This window comes from Salvia splendens, chromosome 15, assembly GCF_004379255.2.
Source record: "Salvia splendens isolate huo1 chromosome 15, SspV2, whole genome shotgun sequence".
In the NCBI taxonomy this organism is placed as follows: domain Eukaryota; kingdom Viridiplantae; phylum Streptophyta; class Magnoliopsida; order Lamiales; family Lamiaceae; genus Salvia; species Salvia splendens.
The window spans coordinates 30,083,316-30,109,765 of NC_056046.1; the positions used below are offsets into that span (position 1 = coordinate 30,083,316).

Sequence of the window (26,450 nt, forward strand, 5' to 3'; positions counted from 1 at the left end):
ATTATTCTACCACAAAATACTTTAGTAAGAGCCATCATTCCTCACTACGTACCGAGAAGCGCTCCATTTTATCAAGCATTTAGAGCATAAACGACTGGGTCGAAAGAGAGCACAAGTTTGAGAACTTTCCAAGCAGGCCTATGCTCGGGTTTCTCCACAAATATCGAGAATGTACCAACCACAATATCATCTTTCAGTAGGGATGTCAATGCACCCTGAAACCTATAGATCGAATAGCCTGCTAAATTTATGCATTAAATTTTAGGATGTTACCCTCCGTTCAATAAAAATAGAGACTTTGTAGACAGCACGAGTTTTAATGCAAAATTCGTAAAGTATGAGAAATGTAGAAATAAAAGGTGATTAGAGTATTGTTATTGGAGACTGCGTCAGCCATAAAATGACTTTTTTATGGGATGGCCAAAAAAAAATGGCATGGAGTTCAAGAAATAGATGTTTAATGTATTAAATAGATAGATAAAAAAGTAAAAGCGAGAAAAAAATATAGAAAATAGAGTAGAAAGTGAATAAAGTAGAGAGGATAAAGTAAGAGAGGGTAAAGTAAGAGTGGGAAAAAGTGTTATATATAGATAGAACTCAACCAACTATGAGAGAACATCCTAAAATGGAAAAATGACTCAACTATGAGGGAACATAAGAAGTTGAGACGTGTTACTTTTTGGGTTGTCCCAACTAAATGACACATTTCATTTTGCAATAATTATCTGACTTCTCTCTCATACTTTGTCTTTTGTCCTCATCTCTTATACTTTATTATCTCTTCTATTTCTTAATTTATTATTTGTTTTACTTTACTATTTATAATTTAATTCACTAAACATAACTACTTGTATTCATGTGCCAAAATAAATGCCTCACTTAGGCTGGAATGGAGGGATTATTAGTTAAAAAACATTCAAAAAATGTAATACCCCAAATTTTTCTACCGTTTTAATTATTCTTCAGGACGTCGTTTGGGTACCTGAAAATTTTTCACCTTTGTCTTTTTATTGTCGTGAGAATAATTTTACGTTTGGACCTATTACAATTATTCTCTAACAAGTCCAATTATTTTTCTTGAGTAAGCCCACTTAGTTTTTGAGCCCAAGTCAATTTCATTATTTTTACAAATCAGTTACGGAAGGGAGATATGATAGTAGTATTTCAAGTGACAGATATATATGAAACTGCTGTAGATAGTCTTTCCACCAATAATTCCACCAATAATCAAGATCCATTGCGGCTGCTCATGACGGACAGCAGTTATGATGACGGAGAATTGCGCTGAGGCGGCGGCGGCGGCGGCGATCCCGGCAGTGGCAACAGGCTATCGGCAACAGCGGCCGTGACTCACGGTGGCGCTGCAATGTGAGAGAGAGAAGAGGAGCGGCGAGTGACAGAGACAGCGGGAGTTTGGGGATGATACGGCAGCGACGGAGGTTGGACAGGGTGCCATTTTTCGGGGCTGCCGAGCCGAGAAAAAAACGAGGAGCCCGGCAACCTTTGCGGCGTCGAGAAGCCTGAGAGAGAAAGAATGAGTAAAGCTGATCGGGGCATGATAGCAGCGGCGTCAAGGGAAAGAGAGAGAGGAGATGACGGAGTCGGAGACGGAGGGATAGAGAGAGAGAGAGAGAGAGAGAGAGGTCTTGTGAGAGTGAATTAGATGGAGAAAAATAGTTGTAGATCGATGCGAATTGCGTGAGACAAAAGGGGAATTGGAGCTCTCTGATTTTGGGAGTTCATTCATAACGTAAGGTGAGAAAAGTTGAAGAAGTTTTGGGCTTTATTATATTTAAATGTTGTGTGCAATGTGAATTAAATTATATATTTGGGCCTATTGTTTTTAGTAAACGAGATGGATTGGAATTTATCTAGTCTTTGGGCCAGAGTACATTAAATCAATGGGTGTCTTCATTGAATATTTGTCATGCCATGTTTTTCAAGAACGGAAAGGAATTCAAGTTCAGAAAATTTAAATTTACAAGGTGGGCTTTCTTTATAAATAAGGGCTATGCCCTAAGTATATTTTTATGCGAAAATGATGTTGTGAATATTTGTCATGCCATGTTTTTTTTATATATATGGAACCTATCTGATGTGACTTTTGCCATCAATGGATAATCAAATTCGGGTCTGATTAGGGAGTGAGTCCCTACTCAGGCTAGTGTACACCTATGGAGATCTTGCGCCATCTTTCGAGTTGGCTGGTCTAGTGACTTGGGATGTGGCCGCATTCCTTGTCATCGATGGATCAGATATGGTAGACATCTATGGGAAAATGGTTGATCAACCGAATTTTACAATGGCAGTGACTTTAGTGTCTTGGGCATTTTCAAATTTAAAACCCCGAGTTCACGCTTATCCCGTGGGCTAAGTCAGGCCTTGTACATATCATACAGTACATAATGCTTCCTATAATGTTGACATAAGGGATATCTTGCACTTCTAATCTTTCGGCCTCTTTCTTCGGGATCTGCTCGAGTGATAGCTTAAAATGTTGTCCCAATGGAATTGACACTCTTAGAATTCTTCAAAACTTCTGAATCAACATTGTCAAGTAATCAGTCTAAGTCAGCCACAATTCCCCTTTACTTCTATCTCTATGAATGTCCATTCCTAGTATCCTTCGGGCTTCCCCCAAATCCTTCATTTCAAAGTCCTTTTGGAGTTCTTGCTTTATAGTGCTAATTTCTGTAAGATTCTCAGCTCCCACCAACATATCATCAACATACAAGACCAAGTATGCCACTGCCTTTCCATGCCTTTATAGTGACTTGATGTAAACGCAACTATCATAGGCAGACTTGACAAAACCAACATTCATCAGATGTGCATCAAAAGTTTTATACCACTGGCGGCTACTTTGCTTCAACCCATACAAGCTTTACTTTAGCAAACAAACTTTACTTTCTTTCCCAGGAACTTGAAACCCGAGAGGCTGCTCCATGTATATGGTTTTTCCAAATCACCATGTAGAAAGGCTATCTTTACATCCAACTGATGCAACTCCCAATTTCTTTGGGTGATCACAGACAATAAGATCTTGATGGATGTGTGTTTCACCACAGGGGAGAAAACTTATAAGATCCTGGTGGATGTGTGTTTTACTACAGACTGCAAGTGTTGTGAGCAATCGCTCTCCATTGATGGTGGAGGCCCTTTACACAATGAACAAGGTAAATTTGGTTTTGATTTATGTTGCCTACAATGATTAATACACTGCATATCCTTTGACATTGTTATTTGCATATGCAAACTCCCCCTGGTGTTCAACTCCCGATCTAAGGATATCTCCAAACCTTCCCATAGGTGGTGGGGCTTCATTTTACTCATTCTCAGCCATCGATTCTGCTTCTGTCTCACTCAAACTTTCTGAACTTGAACTAAAAATAGGGTTCTCTCCGATTGGACTTTGGTAACCCGGATAGTTCTCTATCCCCAAGCCTCTCGGTACTCTTCTATGATATGTGAGCTGATTAAAAACCGGTGTACCCCTTGATCTAGTGTGCGTTCACAATGGTTTTTTTTATGATATAAAAATCTGCACAACAGAAAAGAAACCAAGCACAAATACAAAGGTGGAGTTCGGTTACCATGACTAATGCCATGAGACTATCCATCTATGATTAAGTTGTGAGATTATTTTACTTGGAAGGGAGAGGCTATGACTAATTATCATGAGACTATCCATCTAGGATTAAGTTGTAGGGGTCAATCTTATGAACCAAACATACATTTTTAATCATGAGATTTTATCTTGGCAATCGAAACCCCCCGTAGCATTCAATTTTGAAGGGGGCAGATCTATTGGATAGAAATATTGATAAGGCTAATTTCACGCATTGGTTATGGGGGTAAATTCAGTAATTTCCAGGGTCTAACACATGTTTTAAGCCAGGTGTGTAGAGAAATTCGCCAGGGCCAGGAAGTGGAGGAAAATAATTGCCGGGCGAAGGAATCAAGCAGTAAAGAGAGCAAAAGAACATTATTTACCAGACGGAGGAAATCCCCAGAAGGGGGAAAATTGGAGATTTCAAAGAAGAATCTAGAAAATCAACTCCCCGTCTATAAATAGAGGAGCACGCAGCAGAAAAATCATCATCACACCTTCTCACTTAGCTCACGCTTTCGCACACACACTTCTCTACGCACTGCACAGAAACAATTTACTGTTTTTTAGTTAAATTTTTATTTGAATTCCGACCGAGACTTTGCTGTTCAGAGCTCGGCTTTTCTTACTTTTGTTGAAACTTGATTCTGATGGTTATGGAAGTGTTATTTTTTGTTATCGTTGAGTTGATTCTGATGTTGGATGTTGATTTCTGATGTTTGGAGTTAATTTACTTGTTTTGGATGCTTTTCGCACCTGATCTGTTGGATTGGGGTTGAATTGTAGTTGATTGGAGTGAATCTTTTGAATCGGCGTTGATGGAGTTAGGTTAACTGTAGTTGGATTCAGATTGCTTGGATCTGGAGTGGATTGAGCTTCCGACCTGTGGATCTGGAGCAGATTGATTGAATTCTGCGTGGTTGTGGATGTTTAGCTTCCGATGTTTGCTTCGTCTAGTAGTTGTAGATCTGCTTATTTTCTGGCTAATCGTAAATTTCGACGTTCAAATCGTCATGCTCTGTTCTGATCTGGTTTAATGCTCTGTTTTCTGCATGTTTGTTTGGAATGTTGAAAGATATGAAGATCGTTGTTAGTTAGAGAGTCAGAGTTTCGTTGTTGCAATTTTTCCTTCGTACCTTTCTGTTTTGGGAAAATGGTCCCCACTGCATACTTTGTTGCTGTTTAGCTAGTTTAGGAAATCTGTTTGCCAGGCCGAGGAATTGTCATCGCTGTTTTCTTTGAGTTATTTGAGAAAGTTTAGTCCTACTGTATGCATGTGTATTTTCCGTTTCCTAGGTCTAGCTGTTAGGTAAATTTCGTTTCCCAGTCTAGTAGCTAATTTCTCAACCCCAAGTTCCGTGGCGGCAGCCAAACCCCTTCCAAAGTCTCCAAATGCATGCAAACACATCCATCTTCGTGGGATCGATCCCTACTTCCCTGTACTAGCCAATAGTATAGCGGGTTGAGGGTTTTGAAACAGGAAATTGTGTGTCTGACGACCTGGATTTTGAAGGATCTCTGAGTTCCTAGACCCTGTGATCTAGCGAATCCTCTGGACCCGATAAACTTGACATAACAAAGTACACACAGTCCTTGAATCCCGTAGTTTCAAATGGCGCTTGTCGGGGATGGATGGCGTTGTTTATGTTTGTGTTTAGAGGTTTTGGCGTATGTAGTTTCATTTTATATTGTCTGTTTTCTTTCCGGTTCAGTTTATGAGCAAGGGCTCAAGGTTCGGACACTGGAATTACACACCTAGTTGGAGAAGCGCCCAGTCTAGTTGGTAGTTCAAGGAAACAACATTCCCAGTTACTACCAGATCAGGGCTAACAATAGGAGATCCAGAACCGTTGAGTTCAGATAGTGACGAGGATCATAAATCATCAGTCAAAGAGGAGTTTGAGTCATATTCAGATACAGAGGAAGAAAAGATCGGTGACATGGCACACGTAGTCGATCCCGATCCTGAGATCGGTTCGCTCACTGCCCATCTAGATGGTGAGCCAGCCTAGGCTATTTTTACAAATCAGCGTCAGAGGTCCATCGACATCAAGACGAATGTGCTAGGCGTTCTACCAATGTTCTATTGGCGAAGGAACGAGTGTCCATATGAGTTCCTGAACGAGTTTAGCAAGCTGTGCAGTATTCAGAAAAGGCCCAACTATGCAACGGAAGAGGACTATCGCCTACGCGAAATACCATTCTCTTTGAAGGGAGAAGCCAACACATGGCTGTTAGGTTGCCACAGGATTCTATCCGTACTTGGGGAGATTTCACATTGGTCTTCTTAGACTATTTTTTCCCTTCGAACAAAATCAATGCCCTCAAGAAGGATATTCTGGAGTGTAAGCAGGATTATGATGAGTCCTTGAGTCACTATTGGTCACATTTTAAAAGGTTGCTCGATGCTTGTCCAAATCACAGGATGATAGAGGCTGAAACCTTTTATCTGTTCTACGAGGGAGCAAACCCTGAGTCAAAGGATCCGATGAATTCCTCGAGTGGGGGAAATTTTACAAAGAAGAAAGTAAGTGAAGCTAGAGAAACTTTGGGAAGGTTGATTGATGCAAAGAAGGCATATGATAACCCATGCAGCATTATGAGGAGAGGCTAAGCCAATGCGGTGATGGAACAGGGATGAGAGAGTGGAGGTCAGGATTGACAGGTTGGAAAAAACACTTCTGAATGCGATCGAGAAAAGCAACCCCCCTGCCTCACAAGAAAAAGAGAAAACTCCAGGCCCAGAAGAAACTCCACCCCAGCAGTACTATGGCCCTCGAGAGGGAGAATACCAGGCCCAGGTGAATTCGATGGGAAGCTGGAATCCAGATGGGAGTTGGAACTAAGGGAAACAGAAGGAGGCTCCATGGAGAACTCATCCAAACTTTAGATGGTCCGACAACGATCCAACCCAGCCACCTCCACAGCAGAATACCAATTATGCACACCCACCAGAGAGGCAGTCTAACTGGTCAGGGAGAAACCAGGAGGGGCAGAACAACTGGGGCAATCGGAATCAAGGAAACCACCTAGAGGCGTACTTATTTTGATTTTCACGGTTGTGAGATACAAAAATTGTTTTATGGTTGTTTGCGATTATGTATTAAGTATAGTATGTGATAAATAGTTTTTTTTCTTCTCATCCAAATTCTTAATAATGTCTGCGAACCTTAAAGAAATCAAACTCGAAGGCCAAAATTATGTAGACTGGAAATATTAAATGGATAAGATTCTCATTGCTGAAAACTTAAAGTTTGTACTCACTAATTCATGTCCTCCATTTCCTCGACAAAATTCTACAAAGAAAGTTTGAGAATGCATTTTATGCATGTACTCGATAAGTTCTTTGAGGAAGAAGGTCAAACTACTTTTCTTTTAAGTAGTGAGACAAGTCTTGGTTTATACCGATGATAAAGGAATATCCAATGAGGACGTTGTCCAGATTCTATTGGAACATCCAAAAGAGATAGAAAGTTTTGATGAATCTTCTGATTCAGTTACTCAAATAGTTTCTACACTCAGTTCATCGCCAAATGTAATAGGAAGTGATTATATGAAGGTTGTTACTGAAAAGTTGGAAACCTTTGGCATTTTATTCACTTTATTACTATTGGAGGAAGATAACATGATACTTGACGAATTCATTAAGGTTGTATCTTTCCTATGTCTTAGTTCAATCGAACAGAAGACTAGCAATGGAAAGAGGGAAGAGCTAAATTGTCATCAATGCCTGCTGAAAGCAAGAAAGCAAGAAAATTTGGTGAAAAAGGCAAAGAGAAGATGCATTGTAAGTCGGATTGACCTCTTATATAGAAGGACAATGGCTTAGATAACAATGCAACTTCTAAAGGAGAGATCTACATCCAGCTGGGCAGTTGTTGCACTTGGAGCTATTTATTTATGCTCACTTTATTGTTTTGTTTTGATGTATAAGACTTTGTTTCATTGGTACAATTTAGTTTGGAAAGAATTCAGTTTCAGTTTCTAAACTTGTTAATGATTAAATGATGTTCGATGTCATTTGATAATGCGTGCATTATTGAGAAATGTTGATCGAATATCTATCATAGTACCATAGAAAAACAAAGTATACATCATAGTATCTAAACAATATAATTGCAAAAAGATTGAGTTTAACACCACAGTTCAACTTCTTAAACAATGAATGATAAAGTATTTATGGTACTTAATCATAAGGCCAAGAAAGTACTTAGTAATTGTTCAAACTGATTTTGTCTAACTCAAGTGACTGTCGAGATTTTAACAGCTTACTTGTTAAATAGCTTGAAAGTCAGGTAAGTCTGGTTGATGCACAATAAGTTAGAATCTTTTGGTGGTTCAAGGAATTCAGAATATTTATAGAGGTGCGACATAGAAAGACTAGCAAGTCTTAATGGTTTATACCATAGGAGACGAGCAATGAGTTAAGATCAGTAGTGGGAGTTAAATCCTAGTTGACTACTCCAAGCATTCTTCTAAAGAATGGGATAGTCATATAAGAAGATATCGAAGTATCTCGAAGATAAGTTCGATAAGTGAACAGCTTTACTCAATAACACCTTATCATTGATGGGATATACGTTGGAAACAACGAGTTATACCTTAAAGAAACTACCATAACATCAGTACCTTCTACAACACACGAGTTGTGGACTAGAGGTAAGTTTAGTCCAGCACATCTCAAGGTGTGGAGTTATTCCAAGACATGTTTTGGAAAAGGTATCCAAGTAATTGGAGTTGTGTACTGAGGTATGTTTTAAGGTTGTCCCAAATGATTGGAAAGGTACATGTTTTATAATCTTCACGACAAGATATGTGTTTGTTTACACGACTACTAGATTCATTGACGAAGATTATGTGAAGAACTACAGGCCTAACAAGTATGATAATTCTCAAGAAAATGAGAATATCTATTTTCCATCTTAACCAAGAAATCATACCATTAGAAACTTATGTCGTAGTGGGAGGGTTCTTTGCGAACATAATAAGTTCATGGGTCTAAAAGAGTCTTAAGACTCAGTCTTAGATCAACTTGAACATAATCCCTGTAACTACAAGGAAGCAATGACTTATTCAGATAATCATTCTTGATAAGATGATAGATTCTGAATAACAATCTTAAATAGACAAGAATGTTTGCAAGACTTGCGATACCACCCATAGACTATTTCAGTCAGTGGGAGCTAGTGGACCTGCAAGTGTAAGCATGGATCTCAAAAGGCTAGAATAATGGCAAAGGGTTATACCCAGAGAGAATTATATTCTCGCCTGCCATTTTTGCCTAAGTCGATCTGTATATTGTCTATTGTAGCCTACATAAATTAGGAATTTATGTACTATGATTGTCAAGACAGTTTTCTTTAAGTAGAAGTCTTGAGGAGATCATCTGCATGGAACATCTTAATGGTTATGTAATACATGTCAAGAAAGTTGAAAGTGCACTATATTTGGTATTCTTGGTACTCTACGAAGATGACATCTATAAAAGTTGATAAACAACTAAGAGGGTTATCTAGCGTAGGAAACTGGTCGTCTACCCAGTTTAAGGATGATGGATTTAAGATAATTTAGTTACATTCTAAGCATCTGTGTCATTAGATTGCTAGAAAAAGAATGTATATTTTCTTAAAGAATCCTACATCTACACAATACTTAGACACTTTAGCATTGAAAATTCCAAGAAAAGGTTTTTCTTTTTTTAGACGGAATTATTTTATCTCTAGTCAAGTGTTTTTCGACATTGAATGAGATCAAGAAGAATGAGACAAGTTCGATAATTGGAAGTCTCATATATGCTATGATGTGTATTAAGTTAGATATTAGCTTTGCCGTTGGCATAGAAGCATGATATCATTTTAACATTGACCAAGGACGTTGGATTGGGTAAAGAATATACTATAGTACTTGAAGAAGACTAAACGGTATGCTCTAGTTTACCAGACATCCATGCTATGTCCTTTAGGTTACATCGACTCAATTTTATAGTTGATTGATGGTCGAGTTATCCTCTGACTATGTGTTAACGTTAGGAGTTGAAAACTGAGTCATGAAGGAGTGTGATTACATCACAGACTCTATCATGAAAATTACAAGTGTGGTTTCATAATAAACTACTAAGGTAGTTGTTAATCTCAGTAACTTCCTAATAGCTTTGACCGTGATTCCGAGTATGTGTATGAGTATTATATTTTGTTATAATTACTCTAGTCATATGTCTAACTCAAGGGAAACACGAGCTGATGAAGCTTAAGCAATCACATAGAGATGAAGTATGAAATTAATTAAGGATTAAGTGCGTAGCAAGACGTTATGGTTTCCAAGATATCATCAGAGAACAACCTGGCAGAACTTTTCACAAAATGCCTATATGGCAACATGTTTTACACATGAGGTGAAAAGTAACACAATATTAGACTTATTATTTATTTAGTTTGACTAAAGTTTAAATTTTGTCTCGCATATTTATTTAAAAAGATATTTTGATCCACTGTTTAAAGATTTTGTCCATTAGGTCGAGTACTTGTATTTTAAAGTCTAAAATTAGGCTTGTATATTAAAAAAACATATTTTGTCCTATACATTAATAATTAGTAGAGTACTTGTATTTTAAAGTCCAAAATTAGGCTCGTATATTAAAAAAACATATTTTGTCCTATACATTAATAGATTTTGTCAATTAGGTAGAGTACTTTTATTTTAAAGTCTAAAATTAGGCTCGTTTATTAAAAAACATATTTTATCCTATACATTAATAATTAGTAGAGTACTTGTATTTTAAAGTCCAAAATTAGGCTCGTATATTAAAAAAAACATATTTTGTCCTATACAATAATAATCAATTAAGTGTCTTCGCTTCTGGTCCTAACCTATATATTTCAATTCATATTTAACATGTTAATCAAGTCAATCCATATTTAACTCATTCATCAAGTCAAAATGAGATTAATTAACCATTAGTTATTTACAAAATTAGTATTTTAATATGGCCAAGACATATAACCATATCTAGGAATGAACGGCGATTGGGGTCGAGGGGGGCCGACCGACCCCACCGCCGGCCCATGAATACCGCCAGAATCAAGCTTACGTCGTTGTGCTTCAAGTCTTCGACCCAATGATGTAGAAGGAATAGCAGATATGCAACGGCTAATGAAAAGGAGAGTGTTAATCAAGGATCAATTGAGAATTTATACTATATTTATTGGAGGCTATGAAGAAACTACACGTTTTGGCTTAATAAAGTGTTTATTTAGGCGCTATAAAGTTATTTATGAAGGTATTAAGACACTAAATGTTCTACTGTATTTTTTTTTCATAGTCATAACATAATTACATCACTTTATCTGTGTTCATGGATTAATGTGAAAATCACATTTTATGTGAGAATCGAGAATAATATTTTGAATGTATAAACTTGGATAATTCACGGTAAAAATTAACCGTATGAAAATAATATATTTATTCGTGACTAGTGGGATTTTAAAGCATATCTTTCACTCGGATATATGCAAGGAATAAGTTTCTATACTCGGATATAGGGATCGAGTATTCCACCTATACTTAGATAATTTCGTCTTGATCTTCGACGTATGTGATCTTCTCTTCCTTGATTAGAGGCACAACCATCTCCAGGAACTTGGGGTAGAGATGGTAGTGGTCGCTAGTGAAAAATCCTTCCATACGGACCCGTTTTACTAATGCGTTAATCAAGTTGTGGATGCCTTCGGGCTGCTCAAGGCTGTTGTATTGGGAGATCATCCCACAAAGCGCAACATGGCCGTTGAGTCTCATGTTGTTTAGCACCGCTTCGAGCATCTTCCCTCCCACGTTGTCAAAGTAGATGTCGATGCCATCGGGGAAGTACCTAATTAACAACAACACAAATTTGTTAGTATTATCTATATAACGATAAATTGCCGGAAAAACTATAAAATTTGGTCAAATTCTTTCAAAAAACTAACCCAAAAAATTATATATTTGGATTTGCTATCCACAGTCGTGGGATGATTGTGAACTGATCCATACTTGGTGGTTTTTTGCTAGTTTTTATGAAATTTGTGTTGAATACAAAAGGATTCTTTTGTTATATAAGAACATAAATATGTGTATTGTGTGTTAAATTACTAACTATTCTTCAATGTTAAATAAGTATACACATTTTTATAGCAATGATAGAACCTCTTCAACGCTGCATTATAGTCTTGCTCTTCTTTGTAGTTGAATGCTTCGTCAAACCTGAATTTGTTCTTCAAGAGATCGACCTTCATCAATGCAAAACCCCACTTGTTCATCAAATGTGAAACATAAACTTGCCACAGAAGAAAAATATCACATAAATCGACAACCAATCTAGCCAACAATCTAATAAGTTTTCGATAAGCCATTAGATTCTGACCTTTTCTTTGCTCCCCGCACTCCCAACAACGTAACACCCTGCGATCTTTGCAAACTGACCAACGAGCTGACCAACAGCTCCGGATGCAGCAGAGACATACACAGTTTCCCCCTTTTTGGGAGAGCAAAATTTGAAAAAACCAACATAAGCTGTCATGCCAGGCATGCCTAAAATGATAACGCGAAACACGTTGATTTTCAGTCTCAAGTTAGTACATCTCCTACTGTTGTTTTTCAGAAACTATCAAGATAAACGCTACAAATCCAGCATTTCCCAATCTATTAATTCAAGCATATATAGTTCATCAACAACTCGTTTTCGTTAACAGTTTAACTGCATACATAATTCTGCAGAATCACAAACAACTAGTTCTAGATCAGACAAATAGCACTAGGAAGCAGGAATCAAGCGTGAAATTTGAAGTCGATAATCACAAGGGGCTCAAGAAACTCACCAAGAATCCCTATATAATAAGAGAGGGGCAAATCTTTATCTTGAACCTTAAACAATTGGTCTGGATCTTTAATAAGGCTATACTCCTCCCAGCCAGTAAACCCCCAAACTAGCTCGCCCGTCTTGAAATTTGGATGAGACGAATCCAGTACTTTCGACACTCCAAATCCATAAATAGGCTGTCACCAGAAAAAGGTCAACAAACACAAAAAAGATGCAACCAACATTGCATCAATGGAAAGATAACATTTTTTATTTCCTTCCCCAAAATCTCAAACTATTCATCAAACAAGACCTCTGCAGAAACATCAAAAAGACATAACAAACATTTTATCAATAGAAAGATACAGTTTATATTTTTCTCCCCGAAATCTCAAACTATTCATCAAACGAAAAAAAGACTACTGTTATATTCCAATGAGATCATCTACACAATATTGTATTATAAGTCTATTTTTTTAATAAAATAAAAAATTAAGGGCCCGAATTTAAATCAAGACATGTATAACAAATTCTATTCCAACCAGAAGAAAAATTAATTTCAACAAGAAAAATTTCACTTAAAAAAACTATACTTACAGAATCCAGCGTGAAAGAAGGTAATTCGAGCTCCTGATTCTTCATGAGGGCAAGAATAAAAGGATCGATGGATAAGTAGAGATTCTTCACCAAAACGGCGCCGTCGCAACCGCTGGGAATTTTGAGCTGAATTTTGGAAGTTCTCAGCGACATATCGGATTCTTTCAAAGATGTTTTGACATAGTTGCTGAGTATCACTTGCTTGTTGCTAATTTCCTCACCCATTTTGCCGTTGATTCTGGTGGAATTCTGGTGTTCAGCTTCATTGTTTTATATCTGAAAATCCCTAGAAAAGCTCTTGGCTAATGGAGTAGAAGTTTTGGGTTGTGTGTAGTAGCGGGGCCTCTGCTAGGTGAGAATCATAGGGAGCTCTAATTTTCTATGGAGGGACTTCTTTTTTTTTATATTATTTTAGATCCGTGAACTTTAAAAATATAACTTGAGGTCCGTCAATCGTGAGTTAATATCAATCGAAGTACTTTTTTACTATTTTCAAGTTTTTTGGATGAAAATACCCTCAATCATATTTTTAATTAACTTATCACATACTCATATGGTTTTTGTAAATGATAATAAATAGCTAAAGTGGACATATGATAAAGTAAGAGAGAGAATAACGTAGAAGAGAGTCTTATCTACATTATTCTCTATCTTATTTATTCATTAATTATTTATTACTCCCTCCGTCCATGAAACGTTTTCCAGTTTTTCCATTTTGGTCCGTCCGTGAAATGTTGTCCACTTTGCTATTATTTTACTTTTTTGGTAAATGGTTCTCATATTCCACTAACTCATTACACTCACATTCTTTTATAAATTCAATATATAAATATGGGACCTACATTCCACTAACTTATTTCACTCACTTTTCTTTACATTTCTCAAAACACGTGCCGAATCAAACATGGACAACATTTTGCGGAAGGAGGAAGTATCATTTGTTCAAAATGAGTGCAGAAAATGAAATGTGACAAAATTTCAGGGACGGAGGGAGTAGTAAAAATATGTATAAAAAAATATGGGTAGGTGATAAGTTTATTAAAAATATGTACCCGGTATTGAGGGTATTTTCATTAAAAAAACTTGAAAATAGTAAAAAAATATTTCGATTGATATTAACTCATAGTTGACAGACTTCAAATGATATTTTTAAAGTTCACGGATCTAAAATGATACATTGACAAAGTTCGTGGACTAAAAAAAAAATTCCTTCTACTCTATAATAGGCGGGGGTATTTTCTTCAGCAACCATTTAATTAAAAAACAAATATTAACACCTAAAGCCCCTAACCAGTCGCAATTCTCCAACACTGAACACTTGAAAAAAGATCCAATTACGTGGGCCCACCAGGCCATATAAGGGAAACTGAACGAGTCTCAGTTTGTATTTTATTTTATGACTTTAGGTTATGACTGGCAAAATTTATTGTATTTATAGGTCATTAGGTATTAAGTTCACTACATTTGACTAATTCACGCACAACATTTGTAAAGTTGTTTTCAATACTTTCAATTTTTCGTAAAAATGCAACACAATATTAGACTTATTATTTATTTAGTTTGACTAAAGTTTAAATTTTGTCTCGCATATTTATTTAAAAAGATATTTTGATCCAGTGTTTAAAGATTTTGTCAATTAGGTAGAGTACTTGTATTTTAAAGTCTAAAATTAGGCTTGTATATTAAAAAAACATATTTTGTCCTATACATTAATAAATTTTGTCAATTAGATAGAGTACTTGTATTTTAAAGTCTAAAATTAGGCTCCAATATTAAAAAAACATTTTTATCCTATACATTAATAATTAGTAGGCTCGTATATTAAAAAAACATATTTTGTCCTATACATTAATAGATTTTGTCAATTAGGTAGAGTAATTTTATTTTAAAGTCTAAAATTAGGCTCTTATATTAAAAAAACATTTTTATCATATACATTAATAATTAGTAGAGTACTTGTAGTTTAAAGTCCAAAATTAGGCTCGTATATTAAAAAAACATATTTTGTCCTATATATTAATAGATTTTGTCAATTAGGTAGAGTACTTTTATTTTAAAGTCTAAAATTAGGCTCGTATATTAAAAAACATATTTTATCTTATACATTAATAATTAGTAGAGTACTTGTATTTTAAAGTCCAAAATTAGGCTCGTATATTAAAAAAACATATTTTGTCCTATACAATAATATTCAATTAAGTGTCCTCGCTTCTGGTCCTAACCTATATAGTTCAATTCATATTTAACATGTTAATCAAGTCAATCCATATTTAACTCATTCATAAAGTCAAAATGAGATTAATTAACCATTAATTATTAACAAAATTAGTATTTTAATATGGCCAAGACATATAACCAGATCTAGGAATGAACGGCGATTGGGGTCGAGGGATTATTAACATAAATTATTAACAAAATTAGTGTTAGGAAAATTAGTTGGGTAGGTGGAGGAATGTGAAGTTAGGTCGGATTAGTTTGGTTGTGCTTCAAGTCTTCGACCCAAAGATGTAGAAAGAATAGCAGATATGCAACGGCTAATGAAAAGGAGAGTGTTAATCAAGGATCAATTGAGAATTTATACTATATTTATTGGAGGCTATGAAGAAACTACACGTTATGGCTTAATAAAGTGTTAATTTAGGCGCTATAAAGTTATTTATGAAGGTATTAAGACACTAAATGTTCTAGTGTATTTTTTTTCGTAGTCATAACATAATTACATCACTTTATCTGTGTTCATGGATTAATGTGAAAATCACATTTTATGTGAGAATCGAGAATAATATTTTGAATGTATAAACTTAGATAATTCACGGTAAAAATTAACCGTATGAAAATAATATATTTATTCGTGACTAGTGGGATTTTAATTCATATCTTTCACTTAATTTAATATATAAAAACGGCAAACTATAAACAAAGTTCAAGAAACAAAAGAAAAATATAAGTAGGGTTGAATTTATAATACATTACATTTATTAAAAATCCCTTCTATGGATGTGCCTCTTTCCTATTACACTGGAATTCTTGGTAAATTTGTTTGTCAAATTAGCCGCTGTATGTATCGTGTCAGTGCATATTATTGTAGGATAATTTGCCTATAAATTTATAAATTTTCATCAAAACATAGTTTTTGCATACAGACTTTACAATTCATATGTAAATTATCAAACTATTATTTTGTTCTATTTTGCAACCAAACTATTAAATTCACATGTAAACGATCAAACTATTAATTTGTTCTGATTTTGCAACCAAATTACTGATTCGATTTGATTTTGCATTTTAACTATTAAATGTGACATCAACCAAAATAATGTTAAATTTTATAGTTAAATAATTCATTGGTTGAATTATGGTTATAGAATTATATCAAACCATTTTAAACTCAAAATCTTAATCGAAAGCAAAATCAGAATAAATCAATTGTGAAATACGTGTTTTAAAATGTTAACAATAATAACACATAACCACATCATACACGCATCGCTAACAAAAGTATTAGACTTAAGTAATAATCTTTAAATGAAATTTTCTGCGTCTATCACTGCATTTTTTGACGATCATTTTGTGAAGGTATGGCCGGTATCACTGCATATGTTGGATTTTACGAGATTTGCTCTCTAAAAAAGGGTGAACTCGTCTTTATATCGGCTGCATTAGGAGTTGTAAGTTAGCTTGTTGGCCAATTTGCTAAGCTATTTAGGTGTTATGTCGTTGGAAGCGCAGGATCACAACATAATGTCTTTTAATTACTCTTTTAAATTAATTTATAAAAATCCATTCACCAACTTCTTTTTTCAATTTGAATTTGCATAATTTGTTGGTGATTAAATGAATATGGAACATAATAGTAATAATTAACATAAATAACCATATAGTCAAAAGTCAACTCTAATTCAAGGTTTAAAATATTCAATAAGCATTATCTTTAATAAAAAATATTAATAAAAATAACCTCAGCAATTATCTTCATACTGAAGCAGCTATTTTCTTTTTGGGGCTGTAATTACTTTATATTTTTTAGAGTTAATTTATTTATATATATTACTTTGTTCAAGGTTGACCTTTTGAAGAACATATTGGGGTTTGATGATGCATTCAACTACAATGAAGAATCGTACCTGAATGAAGCCATAAAGAGGTATATATATAAAGTGACAAAATTAATTAATTTCTTTTACATATATAATTAACTGATCTGATCATATAGATTATGGGCCAACAAGATATTGGGTCGGGTCGGGCCGGTCCAATCCAAAGATATATATATACATATAGCCCATATGGCCCTGGCTAGCCACAAAAATAAACAAAATATAGCCCTCGGCCGTAGAAATATAAAAATCATCTTTATTAGTTTTGAAACATCACTTGAAAAGACTAGTTGAAGACATAATTGATTTATGTTTCATAGGTGAAATAATTATGCGACAAATTCAACCATCACACTAATAAAAATATGAAACATCTATGTTACTAATAATTCCGCTGGTGGATAACTTCGACCTAAGGTCGATCAGGATGGTTATGCTAGGGGCGGCGCCGCTGGGGAAAGAGCTGGAAGCGGCTCTGCTCAGCCGCGTGTCGCATGCGGTTTTTGGACAGGTGAAAAGTGAAAAATAACTGATATACCTAACTTCATTTTTCATGTCCTTCAAATGATCATTTAATACCAGAAACACTAAATTCAATTTAATTACTCCCTATATTTGTGTTGAGATTATAAGAATTATACTACTAATTGATTTACTTTGTTTTACTCTAAATTCAGTGTTAGGAAAATTAGTTGGGTAGGTGGAGGAATGTTAAGTTAGGTCGAATTAATTTGTCATTACTCCTCATTGATGTGATGCATATATATCTAATCGATTCGAATCTTTATCATGGTACCACTTGCATCTAATACTTTGACAATTTTGGATTATAATATAACTAAATATTACTTACGAAAAAATATAGTATGGACAAATAGGCTAGGAAATTTATTTTTATTATTCAGCCCATGAATTTATTATTTTTTTCCAATAACATGAATTCCCTGTGGTCTATCTAACCCACCTATAATAATGGACAAACGGCCTAGGAAGTTTATGTTTATTAGTCGGCCCATGAATTTATTATTTTTGTCTAATATCTTTGAATTCCTCGTGGTCTATCTAACCCACCTAGAATAAAAAAGGATATAAATTATATATGCAAATAGTTATATATGCAATACATCAATAGGGAGTAATGACAAGTTAATCCGACTTAACTTCACATTCCTCCACCTACCCAACCAATTTTCCTAACACTGAATTTAGAGTAAAATAAAGTTAATCAATTAGTAGTATAATTCTTATAATCTCTACACAAATATAGGGACTAATTAAATTGAATTTAGTGTTTCCGGTATTAAGTGATCATTTAAAGGACATGAAAAATGAAGTAAGGAATATAAGTTATTTTTCACTTTTCACCTGTCCAAAACCGTCTGCGACTTCCATCTCGTTCCCTAGCAGCACCGCCCCTGACAGAACCATCCTAATCAGGTCGAAGTTATCCACCAACGGAATTATTATTGACATAGATGTTTCACATTTTTATTAGTGTGATGGTAGAACGTGTCGCAGAATTATTTCACCTACTGACATAGATCAATTGTTGTAACACCCCATATTTTGTATTTACATTTACATATATATATATATTTAGGGAGATGATCAAAATAAGTATGTGTTTAAATCCAGAAATGCAGCCCAAATCTTAGCCCTGCGATTAGATGATCTAATGGTCAATAATTAACCAAAAACACGGAAGGTCATAATTAAGCATTTTTAGGTCATATTATAAGATTTGAGTTTAATGTCATGTTAAGATCATTTTAGGTCATACTTGGTTAGTATGACCTAAAAATACACTAACCATGACCTAAAAATGCCCTACGCATGATATTATTCTGCGTTTCTGTATTTAAATATGGTTTTGCATAGATCAAAACCCTATATATATATATATTATAGGGATGTATTCATATCCTAATGCTAAGTATAAGTGAAACACAAAACACATGCAATCCATTGGTTTTGTGATCTAACGGTTAGATTAATGCCACGTGTCATCTAATAATGTAGATTTTTAGCCTAATAATGTACCTCGGCTAATAATGTAGCATTTAAAAATGTACAGTTTTAGTCTAATAATGTAAATTTCTAGTCTAATATACCTCGGCTAATAATGTAGATTTTTAATATGATAATATAACTAATCACAATCATCCAATCTAATGATCCAAGGGTTGTGATTTGTGTTGTGTTTTGCACTAAGATGCTGTAAGGACCCTAGCACACCCCATTATATATATGTATATATATATATATAGATTGCAGTAATTACTCCTATTTAAATCCTCCAATAAAAAAAATCACCAAATATTCTATTACCATTCACAGTTTTATTTTCGTCACCTTAATACTAATTTAAAAATATTAATAATCACAGATAAATTTCAAGATCAATTAAATGCATTCTATATACTACGCATTTTATCTATCCATTCAATGTGTGTTTCATGTCTTTTATTCCCTTAATCAAATTCTAAGTTACTATTTCCACTAGTTACTTTATACTCCGTAATTACTAATCTTACTTAGTAAATCCTAAAATTTAGTTTAACATCCATAGTCATTCTAAATCATATTTCTTTTACCAAATCTTATAAATAAAACTCATTAACCTTATCAACTAAATTTCTTTAATCTCAATTATTTGCAATCGTTAGAATATGCTTCAATCATCAATTCTAGTCTCATTTCTATGGTTAATCCACTTACATAATCACACTTAGTTATTAGTCATTACCATATTCAATTCCTTACTCAAAAAACATCTTTCACTTCAATATTCCAATCAATTTTCCAAAATATATCAAATGACCATTATAAATTCTACTAAATTTATTTTAGTCACTAAATAGATATATTATTCATTTTCAACAACAATTTGACCAATTAAGATTCATGGATTAAAGCACTAAGATAGTCAGTTCATACCCAAAATCATACATAGGTTCAACTCAATTTAGTTCAATGGAAAAACTTATGTTTCCGACGTCTACGGACAAGGATTGATAGATAAACTCAAAACGTAACACACACCTTATTTGACAACCAACGAGGTCAGAAATGTTTTACCTCATAACCTATAATAAGTTTCAAATAAAAGAAAAATAGGATAAAAGAGAGCCCTACCTTGATAACCATACGTTGGTTCGACTGGTTCAAAGCGTCAACAAAAATTAAATGAAATTTTCATAGATTGCAACTTCTTCTTCCTCCTTTGATTACTAATCGGTTGATTCTCCAAAGTGGAGTGAATAGTAGGCTAGTAGCTATATTTGATTTTATAGCAAGAGCCACATTATTTAATTAATTATGAATAGTAAATGACAAATGACACTATTTTGATCATTCATATTCTTTCTAAATGATTCCATGTATAATTGTCTTCATTGTAGTAAAAAAAAATTACAAACCTAAAAAAATCGTGCCTCTCGAAGAGTTTTGGAGATAAAAATATACATAGCATCTTTTATGCAAAATGACCATTTCTCCCTTCTATTGTATATGCTATATAATTTCCGATTTAATTCTATTTTCTTGCTCAATCTTAGTGACGTGATACTTGTGTAACCCCAATTCTATATAAAATAACATTCAGTGTTGTGCACAGATTATAAAAATTTCAGCCTAAATTGACAAATTTGTGTAGAAAGGAATTTTCCGACTAAACCCTGATTTGGGGTGTTACAATTATGTCTTGAACTAGTCTTTTCAGCACAACTTTTTCGAAGCGGACTGCTATTTGTTCAACAATCGTTGGCCGCCAGCGGTCCGCTGGGCTGGTCTAATGCTCTAGATTTTCATCTTCGAGTTTTAGCTATCTTTTTAGGCTCAAATTTGCACATTTTTCACAAAACACGTCAAAATACCAAAATAGATAAAATATGTAATTATTGGACATGTAATGCAACATTGATACTCAAAATGGACCAAATAAAGGCCCTAAAATAGTGCAAAAACCGAGGATATCAAAGAGTATGACTCCCATTTCGTTAATATTTTCAATTCACTTTCTATTAACATTTTTAAAAATTCGTGGTGGATAAAGTGTGACTTTTAATAGCTAACGTAGGGAGTAGGTGGCAGCTTTTTCAAGATTTCATAGTTATGAGTTGATAAAATATGTAGATTCATATTGATTGTTGTTATTAAAAGCATGGAAAAAGAGAAAATGAAATACAGAGATATATAGTAGGAGGATAGAAATTTATTTTAGCAAACATGAAAGTAAAACACGCAGTCCCAAGTTAATAGTAGATCAATTGTCGTTGTTGCGGCTATAGTTGATCAATTGTCATTGTTGCGGACCAAATACTTAGCACAGAGCAGCATGAGGCCAATGTATGGTTTAATGGAAGCGATTTCAACATTAGCTGCAGCTTCTTCTTTGAGCTCGTACTCGATCGTAGATCGAGTTATACACTGCTTCTCGTTTCCCTCCACCTCCATCACATTGAATCTCATACGATACAGCGTGAACCCTAGATCCAGAAATCCACCTTCCACAACCTCTGCCTCCTTCACACGCTTCTCGTTATCCACCACCACGAATTTCTCCTTGAACGACTTCATCCCCCCTCCCATCCCTGCTCAATTAATCAATTAATTAATAATTACATAAATCTAGCGGAAGTTGATTGAACTGAATGTGGGTGGTACCTGGACGGAAAACGACCTCGAGAATGGTTCCGGCGCCGCCGTCCCCTTGGATGACGTCGACCCGGCTGATAAAGTCGGAGTTGGCTTTCTCCGCCACTTTGGGGAGCTGTAGAGTACCGTAGAGCTTCCACGCTTCGGATGCCGGTACATCAACCGTCATCTCAGCGGACATTGTTCTGTACATCTTCGATTTCCGGTTGCGGCAGATGTGATGTCTATGCACTACAAAGAGGAGTTGAGATTGAGAGGGTTATTATTTATAAAATAAGGGTGTGGTTGAATTGGTAAATAGGGGCATTCATAGAGCATTTGATGACCCAATATAGTGTTTGATTTGTTGGTTAAATTTTCTGTGTGACTCGTTTAATGGGAAATGACCCGTTGAATTATGGCTGAAAATGACTGTTTCATTATCATGAAAAATTCAGTGATAATAATATGTGCAACACTATTTCAATCTTAAATTACATAGAATTTACTAATATAGCCTCGGCCGTAGAAATATAAAAATCATCTTTATTAGTTTTGAAACATCACTTGAAAAGACTAGTTGAAGACATAATTGATTTATGTTTCATAGGTGAAATAATTCTGCGACAAATTCAACCATCACACTAATAAAAATATGAAACATCTATGTTACTAATAATTCCGCTGGTGGATAACTTCGACCTAAGGTCGATCAGGATGGTTATGCTAGGGGCGGCGCCGCTGGGGAAGGAGCTGGAAGCGGCTCTGCTCAGCCGCGTGTCGCATGCGGTTTTTGGACAGGTGAAAAGTGAAAAATAACTGACATACCTAACTTCCCAGAAACACTAAATTCAATTTAATTACTCCCTATATTTATGTTGAGATTATAAGAATTATACTACTAATTGATTTACTTTGTTTTACTCTAAATTCAGTGTTAGGAAAATTAGTTGGGTACGTGAAGGAATGTGAAGTTAGGTCGGATTAATTTGTCATTACTCCTCATTGATGTGATGCATATATATCTAATCGATTCGAATCTTTATCATGGTACCACTTGCATCTAATACTTTGACAATTTTGGATTATAATATAACTAAATATTACTTACGAAAAAATATAGTATGGACAAACAGGCTAGGAAATTTATGTTTATTAGTCAGCCCATGAATTTATTATTTTTTTCCAATAACATGAATTCCTCGTGGTCTATCTATCCCACCTAGAATAAAAAAAGATATAAATTATGATAATATTATTATTATCATACATGGCTAAGTACATAACTTCATGTACAAATTTTTAACATGCATGTTACGTGGTAGCAACTGCAGAGATTGGCAGTCATTCTATAACTAATTAAACAATTTATTGAAATTACCCGACAAATACGGGAGCATCACTATAAAAAAAGGGTTAAAAAAATGAAATCAAATTAAGTATGCCATTCTATTGTTCAATAAATAAATGTTGAATTTGTTGAAAATTTGGTGCAATATCTCTCTCTAGGAACCATGCATTTAGTTATATTATAAATCAAAATTGACAAAGTATTAGATGCAAGTGGTACCATAATAAGGATTTAAATCGATTAGTTATATATGCAATACATCAATAGGGAGTAATGACAAGTTAACCCGACTTAATTTCACATTCCTCCACCTACCCAACTAATTTTCCTAACACTGAATTTAGAGTAAAATAAAGTAAATCAATTAGTAGTATAATCCTTATAATCTCTACACAAATATAGGGACTAATTAAATTGAATTTAGTGTTTCCGCTATTAAATGATCATTTAAAGGACATGAAAAATGAAGTAAGGAATATAAGTTATTTTTCACTTTTCACCTGTCCAAAACCGTCTGCGACTTCCTGCTCGTTCCCCAGCGGCACCGCCCCTGACAGAACCATCCTAATCGAGCTCAGGTCGAAGTTATCCACCAACAGAATTATTATTGACATAGATGTTTCACATTTTTATTAGTGTAATGGTAGAACGTGTCCACATATATATATATATATATAGGGGTGCATTATAATGATAACCCATATTTATGTGATAACCCTATAACTAAATCTCCACCACACATTTTTAAAACATGTGGTTTCGGTATCTATCTTATCCGATGGCGTGTTCAACTTCAAATAAAAGGTGAGGAACTATTCTACTACTACAAGGTCAACTTCCCCCATTATATCAATTTGATCATTTATCTTATTAATTATTCTGATCACCTAATTATTCAGTTTAATAAATTCTTATCGTCATGGTCGTAATCAAGAACGCCTCTGAAACAAATACTTAATTCTTTATTTATGCATTATTATCATAGTTTTGGAAGTTAGTCACCTTTAAGATATTATAGATTAGGTGAGATATCTTATTAGTACATGTGAGCAGACATCATGAACGCCATTGATATATATTACAGGTTGATAAATTGTAATTATAAAGATCATGATTGGAATATATGGACATAAAATGATAGTTGCGTGTGATAAAATGATGGTTTCAGGGGATAAAATGATAGTTTCAGAAGGAAAATGATAGTTGCACTTGATAAAATGATGGTTTCAGGGGATAAAATGATAGTTTCAGAAGGTAAAATAATAGTTGCACTTGATAAAATGATGGTTTCAGGGGATAAAATGATAGTTTTATGGGATAAAATGATAGTTTCAAAAGGTATGAAGCTTGATTCATTGGTTATGGGTACCAGGGGCCTCAGCACCATCAAGAAGTATTTTTCTTTTTATTTTAGGGGATAAAATGAAAGTTTCAGGGGATAAAATGATAGTTGCACTTGATAAAATGATGGTTTCAGAGGATAAAATGATAGTTTCAGAGGATAAATTGATAGTTTCAGAAGGTAAAATGATAGTTGCACTTGATAAAATGATAGTTTCAGGGGATAAAATGATAATTGGTGCTACGTTAGCTTCGGTTTGCTTTGGTTTAGATATAATGCAGAGCGTAGCAGTTGGGATGGCAGCGGCAAAAGGGGCCGTTGAAACAGAGAGCACCGTCCCCGTGAGTATCAATTGGCCAGAATTGCAGGTACCTCATTTTCATTTTGTGCAACGTTTATTTTGGGTTGAGTTTATAATGGATATTCATAGCCAGAAATGAAACAAGATGAGCACTGAATGGTTCTATTTTACTTATTGGCAGATGATGCGGGGGTGCTATCTACTCTGAAGCAAAAGTTATCTACTGTGAGTAAAAGTTATGACATGTTGGATCGATAACTGTGGTCAGTGTCGTCTGTTTCTTGAATCATTGATATGTACATCTTCATTTGTGCTCTTGTAATGGAAGTATACGTTTTTTCTTTTTATTTTAGGGGATAAAATGATAGTTTCATGGGATAAAATAATAGTTTCAGAAGGTAAAATGATAATTGCACTTGATAAAATGATAGTTTCAGGGAATAAAATGATAGTTTCAGGAGATAAAATGATAGTTTCAAATGATAAAATGATAGTTTCAAATGATAAAATGATACTTTTGCATAAAATGATAAAATGATAGTTTCAGTGGATAAAATGATAGTTTGAAATGATAAAATGATAGTTTCAAATGATAAAATGAAGCATAATACAACTATGAATATAAATAAGCATAATACGGCATTACACATATACTACTATTTCGTTAGTTTGTTTACATATATTTTGCTATGCAATTAAACTCTGGCACGCGAAATTATGGAGGTTTGAATTAGTGAGTCCACACAACTCACCATTTTCAATATCATATTTAATCAATATTTTGAATAATTAAAATGGCATGTGAAATAGTTAATGCTTATCATTTTACTTTCTGAAACTATCCCCTGAGAGCATCATTGTATATAATGCAACTATCATTTTACCTTCTGAAACTATCATTTTCAAAACGCAGAATTTTGATTGAGCAAAGTGGGATTATTAAAATGTAAATAGGAATAAATCAGGAAGTAATTGCCCATAGTGATTCTGATGAAGAAACTGAACCACTAATGATATCGAAGGATGTATACAAGATCAGTGGAGCAGATGCTAATAGCTTTCAGTTTCCAGATAAAGAAAATCTTGGTGGTGAAATACAAATGAGATGAGTTTAGGAGTAATATTTGGTGGTCGTTGCCATCTGCTGTCGAGGTTTTTCAATTATTTAAGTCTGATGGAATATCATTTTATGTACATACCTACAAATCAAGAGAAATGGAATGGAATATCTGCCGCCGAGATGTGATTAAGAAGATGTGATTGGAAGCCAGTCATCTATTTCCATCTGTAGTTTGTAAGATTAAAGTTTGGGAACAAAGATCGATGGTAAAAAATTAATATTGTTTAATTGCTGAAGTTCGAAAACTGTTCGATGAAATGCTTGAAATATCAGCAATTTAGATTTTTGTTTCGAAGATCTTCCACCGTTCAACTCTGTCTTGATCAACCTCAATATATCATTAACCTGCATCATCACAGATCTGCCTCAGTCAATCACAATTAAATACATAATGTTGCAGATCGAATCTAGCTGAACTAATTTAACAAACTAAACTAAAAAAATACTACGTATTAGCAAATGTACAAACATGCTTGAGAGTATCATTTTATAGGTCAGAAGTATCATTTTATCATTTTTATCAGTCAAAAGTATCATTTTATCAACTTAGAGTATCATTCTATCTGG

The 26,450-nt window shown here is 34.4% G+C and overlaps 2 protein-coding genes and 1 long non-coding RNA gene across 3 annotated transcripts; 1 reads left to right on the forward strand and 2 right to left on the reverse strand.

Annotated features, from left to right (window-relative positions):
• Positions 1-10,983: 10,983 nt before the first annotated feature.
• LOC121767151 ((+)-pulegone reductase-like) lies at positions 10,984-13,354 on the reverse strand. Its single transcript, XM_042163355.1, has 5 exons — positions 13,038-13,354; positions 12,460-12,637; positions 12,006-12,172; positions 11,789-11,871; positions 10,984-11,474 (listed from the first exon to the last, which is right to left on the reverse strand). Exons 1-5 carry the CDS (start codon positions 13,260-13,262, stop codon positions 11,171-11,173), a joined length of 957 nt encoding a protein of 318 aa, XP_042019289.1. The 5' UTR covers positions 13,263-13,354; the 3' UTR covers positions 10,984-11,170.
• A 7,955-nt stretch (positions 13,355-21,309) lies between these two features.
• On the reverse strand, positions 21,310-22,041 carry LOC121767873 (norbelladine synthase-like). Its single transcript, XM_042164205.1, has 2 exons — positions 21,800-22,041; positions 21,310-21,726 (listed from the first exon to the last, which is right to left on the reverse strand). The coding sequence occupies exons 1-2, from the start codon at positions 21,981-21,983 to the stop codon at positions 21,428-21,430; spliced, it is 483 nt and encodes a 160-aa protein (XP_042020139.1). The 5' UTR covers positions 21,984-22,041; the 3' UTR covers positions 21,310-21,427.
• Positions 22,042-24,680: 2,639 nt separating this feature from the next.
• LOC121768160 lies at positions 24,681-25,110 on the forward strand. The gene is made up of 2 exons (XR_006043293.1): positions 24,681-24,830; positions 24,945-25,110. It is a non-coding gene; the product is annotated as an uncharacterized LOC121768160 (long non-coding RNA).
• The last annotated feature ends 1,340 nt before the right edge of the window (positions 25,111-26,450 follow it).